The 12,034-nt window shown below is 37.3% G+C and overlaps 2 protein-coding genes across 2 annotated transcripts; one reads left to right on the forward strand and one right to left on the reverse strand.

Moving 5' to 3' along the window:
- Positions 1–962: 962 nt before the first annotated feature.
- On the reverse strand, positions 963–3,043 carry LOC129422541 (glutamine amidotransferase-like class 1 domain-containing protein 3, mitochondrial). The gene is made up of 5 exons (XM_055178532.2): positions 2,904–3,043; positions 2,212–2,324; positions 1,785–1,956; positions 1,404–1,605; positions 963–1,315 (listed from the first exon to the last, which is right to left on the reverse strand). The coding sequence occupies exons 2-5, from the start codon at positions 2,317–2,319 to the stop codon at positions 1,123–1,125; spliced, it is 675 nt and encodes a 224-aa protein (XP_055034507.2). The 5' UTR covers positions 2,320–2,324; positions 2,904–3,043; the 3' UTR covers positions 963–1,122.
- An 883-nt stretch (positions 3,044–3,926) lies between these two features.
- LOC129422540 (uncharacterized) lies at positions 3,927–11,341 on the forward strand. The gene is made up of 9 exons (XM_055178531.2): positions 3,927–4,083; positions 4,493–4,606; positions 6,754–8,436; positions 8,556–8,655; positions 8,748–8,896; positions 9,008–9,120; positions 9,566–9,655; positions 9,736–9,858; positions 9,945–11,341. The coding sequence occupies exons 1-9, from the start codon at positions 4,023–4,025 to the stop codon at positions 10,155–10,157; spliced, it is 2,646 nt and encodes an 881-aa protein (XP_055034506.2). The 5' UTR covers positions 3,927–4,022; the 3' UTR covers positions 10,158–11,341.
- The last annotated feature ends 693 nt before the right edge of the window (positions 11,342–12,034 follow it).

The raw sequence follows: 12,034 nt of genomic DNA on the forward strand, positions 1-12,034 counted from the left end.
ACTGAACGATACAACGTCACCCATTCGCTACGTTCATTTTCGAAACTGGCAAGTTATCCACCTGGGTTGGATTTTGACTGGGCTAAGCCAATGTCAATCAACATTCCATCCTTTTGGAACTTTTATATGCAGTCATGTTGAGTATCTATTTTCATCTACCGGGTGTAGCTGGCCATCCGAGAAACAAACTCGGGGGCCCTCTGTGGCTCGGGGCTCCAAGCAGTTGTCTGCCTTGCCTGTTGACAAGGTGCGCCTCTGGCACCGCCTTAATACTAACTGGCTCTGTTACAATAGCGAATAACATCCTGCAGAAGTCTTAATGCATCACTCGTTTGTATTGCGTTAATGATCGCAAGGTAGTCAAAAGATTAATGGATAAGTGTTTTGTTACTTCATTAGCAGGGTATCTTTATTTATTTAAAAGCTTGTCATTTTATTCTTAAGACACAAATTTAAGACATTCATAAGAAAAAAATTGAGAACTTCTTAAGAAATGTTTGAGAATTGCACTTAGGAACATTCTTACGCACTTCTTATAATTTATCTAAAGAACTTTCTTATTTTTTGTCCTAAGAATGTTTTCGTGAATCCGAATGTGTATAGTCTACAATGTATGTAATCAGACCATTCTTTTAAAAAAATATATATGAACAAAGTACATTTGACTTAAAAGAAACAATTTACCATAATATGAAAATGATTCTGTAACTTACTCATATTTTTGGTGAACTATTCTTATATATATATATATATATATATATATATATATATATATATTTGTGCCTTTTTTTGCCTTTTTTTCCCTGTAACATTTGTCTACTATTGCTCATATGAACACATGAATTTAAAGATAATTTTCTTTGTATTGCTTTTTTCTGTATATTATTTTTACAGTATTTGTTTAATGGCAAGAACACCTAATAATAAAGATAATGCAAATAAATGAAATGACGAAGACGGAATTACTTTCAGAAACTCAATTTTATTAATATATTACCAAAAAAACACAAACATTAACACTCATCAGTCACCAGTTGTTTCTAAATTGTACTAAAGTGACTTTCTGGGCTTCAAGAGACACACATTTAAAATAGGAATGTCTATACTTCTACAATGGAAATGTTAAGCAAGTTTAAGAACTTCTGAGACCATAACGCCCAGACCATCAAAGACCTCATGGATGGCAGCATTGCACATAAATGCACTGGTAGTCACCAGTTTGTTTTTCCTATCAACATGCACCTCATCAACATTTTTATTCAAGTGTTTGCAGCCCAGCTCCACCATGGATTTTGCGACTTGAGCGTGCGGCCACCTGCAGCCGCAATAGAGAGAACATCTTCATTAGCCATCTGATGCATTAATCCTCTAAAAGCTGACAGAGATATCGCTCTCATACTCACATCTCACACTCAGAGTCATGGCCGAAGGTGACCTCACACCCTGGGATGGCTTTAGCGGCGAGCACAGGTGAGATGCAACACATGCCCATGGGCTTCCCTGCTTTATGGAAATTTTTTATGATCTTCTCTACCTGGGGTTTGATGGAGTACTCCTTGCCTTTTGTGGCCCAATCGCACAAGTTTTTAGCCACTCCGAACCCACCTGTATGTACATTAAAAGTTCACTTTACATTATTTTACAACAGCACATTTAAAAAAAAAACATCTGCAGGCAACTTGACTACTGGTACAAGAGCTCACCCCCAAAACTCATAGATCTGACTCGGGTACCTTCTAAAATAGCCTGATCAGTTCTATGAATGCCAGTGACATTGTTATTACCTGGGATGATGAGTGCATCAAAGGCAGTGACATCTAGCTTGGCCAGGTCTGTGACATCCCCCCGGGCGATGCGGGCGCTCTCCTGCATCACGTTCCTCTTCTCTGTACCAGGCTGCCCTTTGCAGTGGTCCACCACATGCATCATCTCTACATCAGGTGCAAACATCTGAACCTGCAATGCAAAGTGTGCTCTGTTATGTCTCATTCATGCAAAACACAAGGTGCAATTTGTTTGCATTAGAAACAGACTCAAAACCTTATGTGCTTAGTGTTGATGTAACATTGTGTGTATGTGTGTGACTCATTGCTTTCCTTTTATTTGCTTCCTTTTTTATTGCATTTTTAAGAACGGAATAGAACTGGACACACGTCTTATTAGCACATAACCCTGCCGTAAGCGTTTATACGTGCATCGTTATGGCATTACCTTAGCACCTGCTCGACTCAGGTGCACCATTACAGCAGACGCCTCGTGGACTTCTGTGCCGTCATACACACCACAGCCTGACAGGATCACAGCTACACGCTTGGCCATCTTATCTAACAGATCAAACAAAAATAAATGACATTTCTGGACTAATAAGATGACATCAAGACTACACGAACAGTGTACAAAGACACTAGCAGTATTATTTATTTATACAAAGGTATCTCTAGAGGTTGTCTAGGTAACATCACTGTTTCCTGAGAGAGGAAGTAAACAACTTTACTGCTGAACAGATCATCTGAACAGTAACAATCTTATAGAAATGTAAGGTAATATAACTTATCCTCACAAACATCTCTTTATCACAGAATTTTTTTAATTGTGAATTTGAAACATCATGATAAGAAGTTTCAGACTTGTTCATACACTGAAAAAAAAATGATTCATTGAATATAATCAATTTTTTTTGGGGGGGGAGTGGTTGCAATCAATTTATTTAAGATACATTTAAACAAAAAAAGATTAGTAACATAAAATAAAATATAAAACTTTTGTTTAAATGTAGCTTAAATAAACCGATTGCAACCATTTACCTTAAAAAAATGATTAAATTCAATGAATCCTTTTTTTCAGTGTACAGTATGTACAGTGTTGAGAATCATCAAATTGGGAAATGCAGTTGTAGCACTTACCTTGTTAAGTCGTTTGCTCTGGAGTGAATTTTCTTTCTTGTTCTGAATGTATGAGCTCAGTACACAATGACAAGAGAGTCAAGCAGACACTTTATATTGCTGGTAAAGATCCTCCCATGAAGGCGTGTACAACTTCCAGACCACACCTTTATTTCAAAAGCTGCCTGGAAGGAAAATTTAAATTTGTTGGTTTAATGCTGAGTCATGCACTCCCGTTTATCCACCAGTGTTTATACTGCTATTATATTAACCACACTGTACTGAAGCAAAAACTTCCCTGTGACCCAGTACAAAATAATGAACGTGTTGTCAACAAAATAATTAAATACGATACTTGAAATCATCAGTTTCAGTATTATAAATTAATATTATCTGTATCAGGAAACGGATCTTTTACAGCAACAACAAACACACATAGCCTTTACTGTAGTTTCATCATTTTTATGGCTATGGTGATGCTCCTAATCTCATTATCAGATTATGAGACTTGAAGCTGGTATATAATGATTTGTTTTGTTTTTTTGAGGGAATTGAGTTTATTTTGTGTGGCTGGTCACACAGGTAACCGAATAACAACAGGTGAATTACTTTATAGCAACCGTGGTCGTGTTTCACTATTTCACAATAAGTGTCCCAACTGTTTTTGTTTTCATTTTAAATGTATCTGTCAATTTATCATCTTAAACATCATTTTATGTATATTTTATGTTTTGCATTATTGGTATTTATTATTATAAATAAATATCAAATGCTTTGACATTTTTTGTCTAATAATTCACTTATGAATTGAATTAATTCAATCATTCATACAAATATATTTTAGCTGTCCAGATCGTGTTTATCAGCCAATAAAGGATTTTAGTTAATTTACATTTAATACGTAATAAACATTTAAATAAGCCAAAACTTTGAACAAGTTACTTAAAACAAACGTTAAGAAATAAACAAAAAACGTAATTGTGTTTGTTATAATAAAGGTATTTTTCTTATATCTCAAGTGGAAAAACACTGAAGCAGGAAACTGAATGGTTGTTTTGTGAGCCTGGGGTGTGACGTCATCGCTCAAGACGCCACAGGGTATAAAGCCCAGTGCGTGCATGTTGTGCGTCTGGTGTCAAGATGACAGAGGTTCATTCTGATTCATTTCACTTCTCTATCGGGATTCTGGGGATATCTGGAGGTAAGGGGGCAAAAAACTGTTTTAGGTTTTTGAGAATTACTAATATTTATGACATGAATGTTTAGCCTACAGCTCACAAAAAAAGTTCAGCACATTCTGAATAGATTTACTTTAATACATGCATTTATATTTATACATTAAGTTATTGCATTAAAATGTATTAAATACAATCTCTTAATTATGAAATGTAAATATATAAGGTTAGTTTTATTATAAATGTTCTTATTTAAATTTTTTATCTGTTTGGCCATTTGGCTATTTTTGTAATGGACATATAGACTTTACCAGAAGAGGGCAAGTCTAGCATGTTCACTGTTCATGGCTAACCTGAAATAAAGTGTTATAAATTGTCTCGTACAGTTTGTACTGAAGAGTTAAAGTCTATAATAAATGCTAATATATTCTGGAGGTTCTTTACTGTTGCTGGTGAAGAACTATGCAAGCTCCCCAGATCATCCCTTCATTACAGACACAGCTTTAGGAATCCTGCTTCTGCTGTTTGCTGCTCTTCTGGCTTATGCTGGTATGTTAAATGAATCATTACAATATAATGAACAATTATTTGTCATAGATATAGATCCTGTAGACCTAAAATTAACTGTCATATGAGCACATTTATTTGGGAAATCCATTAGTCATGTTAAATTGTTAGTGATTAATTTGAAGACATTTTCTAAAATAATTACTTAATCTATTAGTGTTCTTCACACTTTTGCATTATTGCAAATCAGCTTGACAGAAAATGTATCTGATTCTAAAAAATACTGTATAGGCATAAAGAGAAATTATAAAATAAAAATTATAATATACAATAATAGGCAGAGTTTGACCCACCAGACCAGAGCATATTTAAAAACCATGAACCATATATTTAAAATATATTTATAAACATATTTAAAACCACACTCTCTCTCTAATCTCAAAGCATGCAGTACCCTTGTTTGCAGGTAGGTGCCCCCAAGCAAAAACGCGAAACTCTGCTTATTTATACAAAAAAACTATTAAATACATGATGTTGCAATGTTTCATAAGCTGTACATTATACTACTAATAAAACTAAATGTTTGTAGTTGTAATTGGACCATTATATTTATTTTTTAATAGCAACATTAGAATACACACTCAAAAACATGATTCAATAAAATTGTGGGCAGGATTCCCATCCAATATGAATGTGTACCCCTAACTCATAAAAAACTGCTTTACACCATAAAAATATATTGAGTTAGTCCAACTCAATTTAAAGTAAATGGCAATACTCAATTAGTTGCCTCAACTCAATTTAGTGTAGTCTGAATAACTCGATTTAGCATAGTTTGAATAACTCATTGTAGTGTAGTCTGAATAACTAAATTCTGTTTTTTTATATAAAACGTTTTTATATCATACTAATTAGCATAAACACATGTTAGCATGCTAATAATAATAACATATGATACTTTGTATGAGCACGTGAGAAGAGACTGATCTCTCTCGCTTGTAAATCAATAAGATAAATTGACATTAAACACTATCACAATAGTCTTTCTCTTTACCTAAAAATGCATAAAATAACACACCAAGGCGGAGTCCACGATGTTTGAAAAACGCTTTGGAAAAGGAGACAGGCCAACTACCAAAACACACTTATAGCCAATCAAATCTAATCAAATGCCGGGTGGCGTATGTGTGGGGCGGGTCTATCAACAGAAGGTCCAGATTCTATTGGAGTAGGGGCGTGTTTGTTTAGGTGATTTCAAATATCAACATTGGCTTTCAAACATCATGGACTCCGCCTTTAATTTAAAAAAATACTCTCCAAAAGCAGTTGCATGCAAAGCATGCTGGGAAATTCTTTTTCCAGAACCCAAACTCAAACTAATTGTGTTAACGCAATTAAAAAGAAATCAATAAATGATAGTACATAATTATTTTGTGTTAGACTAATTAAATATATATACTTATTGCTCTTAATGAGGTATTTTAAATTAATTGAACACAATTTTAATGTGTCATTTCTAAGAAGGGCTTGAATCCTTTTTTTGAGTGCATTATTGGTATTTGTTTCCAGATAAAAACTGTATAATTAACAAATAAATACTGGCAATTGATGGTAAACTATTTTTCACGTCCTATCTTAACATGAAAAACATAGAAGAAGTCTTTAACAAGTTGCGTGTGAAACATTGCCCCACCTGAATTACTGTAACACTGGTAGACGTTAGGAAACCTGTTTGAAAACAGTCGCTCTTTTAGTTCTTTTTGTGGTGACATTATAGACGGTTTCAGCAGTAACAACATAAACATGTGGCTTTTGTGAAAAAAACACGTAACTTTTGGTAAACTCCGCTAAGTTTAAAAGTTCTTTTAAAGTAGTTTATTTATATAACAAGTAAAATAAACAAGTATATAACAAGTAAAATAAACAACACCCAGATTACCTAGGAAACCAAAACATTTGCTATTTTCGGTGATGTATTTGATCAAGAGTTCAGTTTGGCAACTAGTCAGACAGAAAGCGGAAGTAAAGTTCCGACCAAATGTGTAACGGCGTCAACGCATGTGCATCCAATGAAATCATTTATTGGAGCACAAAACATAGCTGCAAATCTCATTTAAACTTCTTTTATTTACTTTTTAAGTTAATAAATAGTTTTTTCGATCTCTCACTCTCTCTCTCTCTCTCTCTAGGTGTATTACGGATTCAGTCCCACAAATCCCTCTTAGCTAGTTTGTGCCTGACAGTGTCAGCGCTGTGGTGCGGTTCAGGTTTAATTCACATACTATCAGGCGAGAATATCATCAGAGGCGGAAATGTGCTGAGAGATGCTATGGTGCCAGGCCTTGCTGCTTTTACCCTGGCACTGCTTGTTATCTGTGTGGTGGGTGTTGTACAGCATGAGGTCGTCCTGATGTTCATTGCTTTGTCCATATGTTTAGCGTGTGGCCACCAAATCGCCGGTCTAGCAGATTTGACTTTTGGACAGAAGGCCACTGCTGCTTGCTACTTCATGGTCTGCGTTGTCTGTGCTTACTTTGGAAGCGGGCGTTTGTTGTCTTATATCACAGGGAGAAGGGTTCAGCTACCTGGAATAGGTTTATTAAACAAAGACAGCAGAAAACCATTACAGAGCCGAGAGGCGAATGACGTCGCGGCCATCGGAATTATCATGAACTTGTTGTCGGCTAGCGTGCTAGCTTGTCCTTTGCTCGGTGTGGTGCCGAAGCTTTTTGCCGGTCATGTGCCTTGGCTGTGGACCGCTGGTGTCTTTCAACTGGGAGTGTGTGTTAAGATGTACAGGGCTATGGATACCCTTTCAGCCACCTTTTATGGCTTTACGTCTATTCTGCGATTCACCGAGGGTTATACCGCCCTAGTGGCAGACCAAACAGACCAGGTACCCTATTCCCTAGTGCCGTTTCCCGTGGTATTGTCTGTGCTGTTTTTCATTCTAGCTGTATTTAACTTGCAAGGAGGATTAGTAAACACCATCTACCAACTGTTTTTTGTGGCGTACAGTATAGCAATAGCATGCGAGCCCCAAAGCTTCTTTCAAAGGGGGTCGCAAGGTGTACAAGCAGCTATCTTTGTTACTTCTGCCATTGTGCTCTTCATAACCCTTTACAACATGGCATCCACAAACAAGATACCAACAGGTGCAGGTATATTTAAGAAACTGCTGGCCCGCAGCAATCAGTTCGTCCTACACACCCATGACAAAGATCTACACGCTCCCTATCTAGGCTTTTCTAAATATGCAGATGCTGAAGTGTTGGGCCACGGTTGCAGTGTCCTGGCTGCTTTTTCAATATCAGCCTCTGTTTCTAGCGGAAACCCCTTAGCATTGCTGATCCTGCCGTGGGCTGTAGTTTCGGGTGGCATGTTGCACTTGCTGTGTGGTTGTGTGGCCTTTGCTCGGGGCAAGACCTTGGAGAGCACAACTTTCATCCTTTACGGTGTCATGTGGACAGTGTGGGGACTGACACGCTTCGGCGGTTTCTACGGCGACGTCCGCGGTTTCCACGTAGCTGTGGGAATCATCAGTTTCATGCTCTTCAATGTGTTAGTGACGGTCGGGGCCCTGTTTCTCAACAAGGCTTGGTTCATCTATGCCTTCACCTTCCAGCTCATACTTATCAGCTTCTTACTGGACGCAGTAGGCGCCGTGCCCTACGGCTACGATATTGGTGTGACGATTATTTTCGGACTGGTCAGCTTCTACATCTTCTTGGCCAGCATTTTTAACTGCACCTTCAAAAGTCCACAGCTTCCATTAGGAGATCCTTGGATTAAGCTGAAAGGCTTCGGAGGAGGTAAAGACCTCTGTCCTCACCTTTCAGCAAGGAAGTCCACATCTGTTGAACAGATTGCAGGTGAGTCATTATAGCAAAATTTAAGTACAGATAAATATTTTGGTGAAACCATTGTCTGTGCATCTATGAAATGGATGTGTCTAGGCCAACAGTTAAGACTTTCTCTTTTTTTTCTTAAGAAATAATGAAGAATGGGGGCATATGTGGAATGCCCACAGACACTGTTTACGTTCTTGTGGCAGCTTGCAATCGTCCACAGGCTGTTGAGAAAGCCTATAGGTCAGTTTAACCTTTGATAGCTCAAGTACAGTCTTTGGTTTCGGTTGCTTCATTATTGGTGGTTTGACGTTGGTTATAATGTACCACTGTAGGGTAAAGAAACAGGCTAAGGAGCGTCCCATGTCCTTATGGATTTCCTCCATAAATCAGTTGGAGCCCGTCAGACAACAGATCAGTCCTCTTCTCTGGGACTTCATGGAAGCGGCTTGGCCATCCTCCATTAGTTTAGTTATAGCGAGAGGTGAGTATCTTCTGTGATATCCGTGATGGACCTGTTATGGACCAGTACAAATTCACTTAGTCTTGTCATTTGTGAAATTCAGTCTAACCCAAACATTTTCAATCCTTTAAGCTCCATGGATGGAATTCTTCGGTTTGGGCGAGTCATCAAAATATATTGGCACGGCACAGAGCATAGCTATAAGAAATCCTGATTGTACAGTTGCTACACATCTCATAAACGCAGTAAGTCTTGCGTTTTTACTCAAGTGTATGTTAAAGGGCGCCTATTATGCCTATTTTTAGGATGTAATTTAAGTCATATGTGTGCTAAGAATGTGTCTTTAAACTCCAAATACCACACAGATCATTTACTATAGCATGTCAAAAATGTCCTTATCTGACTGTTTTTGTGTGTGTACCTTTAAATGTTTAAAAATAGATTCCTGTGAATACAGTCTGCATCAGAAGTATCCTTGCACTACAGTGTGCTAACAAACACATTATTTTGCATTAAATTAACAAGTCAGTCAGTTGCTGTGGGTGGGGCTTTGTTTTTGTGATGTCACATTAACAAGAGAATCAAAACAACCTGTCTAATGAAACTGCTTTGGTTTAATGGGGATTTAAAAAGAAGGTAAAAGTGGATTTTGCATAATTTCACTAATAAGAAGAATGTTTTCCTGACTAGGTGGGTCCCATTGCCGTCACATCCGCCAACCCTACCGGTGAGGCGGACACAACTCATCATAACCAGGTTTATGCAAAACTTGGTGACAAGGTACTGGGGCACTTATTATAACAGATTTAAAGCTAGCCTGGTAAGCATTGGGAGACTAAAATGTCATCATTGATATCCAGGTAGATGGAGTGCTGTGTGACGGGCCATCACCAGAGAATATTGCATCAACAGTGGTAGACTGTACCAAAATTGAAAGCGGACAGATCGGATTTTTCCGTGTCGGACTGATTCCTAAATCCAAGGTAACATACACTCATTCCAGCATGGGGGCCAAAATATTTGCAATGTTTCCTGAATTTAACATCAAATCTGTTTTGATTTGACAAAGGTTCTTCAGATCTTTGAGGACATTCAGAAGCAACATAGACACGGTCAGACGAACGCAGCTTTTGAGACGGACATGACAGATCCTCAGACAGATGTATCTGATGATAACACAGACTCTGGTTTTGCTCAGATGACTCCTGCAGACTCACAGAGTTCTTCAGACCTCACTGAACATGACCAGCAGATTCATGAGAACGAGACAGACAAATGCTGATATCAATGCTATTCACTGTAATTATTCAATGTGTAAATGGACTGCATTGGTCAGGTTGAGCCGGGGATTGAACCACCAGACAACAGATCTCCGATTTGTAAACAACCTATATGAACCACTGAGCCACTGCCGGCCCAAAATGTGCATTATTATATAATGTATAATCCGTTTACACAAGCAAACACAATGGAGCAGAAAACAATGCAGTTCATGTTGATGAAGGAGCAAATGTCAACTCAGAACTTTGTTAACTATGTTAACATTTATATCGTATTTTATTGTATACATTTGGTAGTCCACACAATACCAAGACATGTAAAAAGGGGCTCTTTGTAAATGATAGTTGTGTTGTTCTTATTGTTATACTAGTACATTTTTATTATTTGTTATTATAAGATGACAATTTGATGCATCATGTTTGTTGTAAACCCTGAAAATGAATCGTTGAAATCATTTTAATACAGCTGATTTATATTAACATGTCTTCATCCACTGAATCTTGAATGAATAAAACATCATATTTGGAGACATACAGTTTATGAGCTCCACCAAAGTGCTTTATAAACAGATGTGCCCTGTACACTGCTAGGTGTAAGACCCACCCAAGTAACTTTGTATAATTTTTGTCCTTTATCTTAGAGACCTCAATAAAAAAATATAAAAATGGCAAATTGATACACAGTAGGTTAACTTGGTAAGATTTACAAACATTTTGAGATTATAGTAAACTAGCGTTGATCTGCTTGCTTTGAGTTTTATGTGTAGAGTTTTAAAACTCTCATACACTTTTAAATTGATTCTTCCCCACTGGGGGAATGAGCTACTGAGTCTTTATCAAAGAAACAGTTTACTAGCATTTACAGATTCCTATCCTAAATACTGTAAAAATGTTATGTATACACTATGCTGGACTAATCGTTACAGTTTAATGGAGGCCAGTTATTATGTAAGAGTAAACCTCACTGCCAAAGTGATGCTCTACTGACAGATGCTATAGGGGCTGTGGCATTTAATTTTATTTATTTATTTACTTACTGATATGTATTTGATCATGGGCGGACTGGGACAAAAAATCGGCCCTGGCATTTTGGACCGGCACGCCGTTTGATAACACACATATTATCTTTCGTCTTGGTCTCTTAAATGTGTATACAAACCATGACATAAAACAAGGTTAAATCTGAGGCTTTGACTCTCTGTTCTGTTTGTCAAGTTTTATAAATCATTATCGAGAACAAATTAATTTACTGAAAACTACCAGAACAGCCAAATAGTGTAACCAAAGGTGTGGACGGACTTATCATGAGAAGGAAACACAGGTCTATTTATGGATACACTGTTTTTGGATATACTGATTAAACATGCTCACATAACCTCTTTCTAAAAAGCAGTTGTAGCTTTAATAAGATTTAATAAGAACTGTTTGTTTTTTATATAAGGATGCGTTTTCTGTAATGCAGCTTTGAAACGATATGCATTCATGTGTTAAGCACTATACAACGTTCAAACTTAGTGAACAGAGACTCCTGCCTTCTTTCATTTAATTGGTTGAAATTCTGCTTAGCTCTGTAATGTGATTGGCTGGAATTCACGTTCGTCTTTACAAAAACGAAAGGGGTCGTTTACGAGAGCTTCTGTGAACAGAAACTTCCGCCTGCTTTCATTTTGATTTGTCAACATTTTGACATGGTAACTACAGTACATCAGTGAAGAAAATAGCCTTTGGGCCGCAGAGCGTGTGTCAAGGGCCGGTGGTTACTCTTGTGTTATTTTTTGTAAATGCATTATGCCAGCAGGAACAAAGTGAAAGGGGTTGGTGCTTAACGATGTGATTGGGCCAGCCCAATGTCAATCAGGGATGGGCCTGTCAGAAACAA

The sequence above is a fragment of the Misgurnus anguillicaudatus genome, chromosome 16 (assembly GCF_027580225.2).
Source record: "Misgurnus anguillicaudatus chromosome 16, ASM2758022v2, whole genome shotgun sequence".
NCBI lineage: Eukaryota > Metazoa > Chordata > Actinopteri > Cypriniformes > Cobitidae > Misgurnus > Misgurnus anguillicaudatus.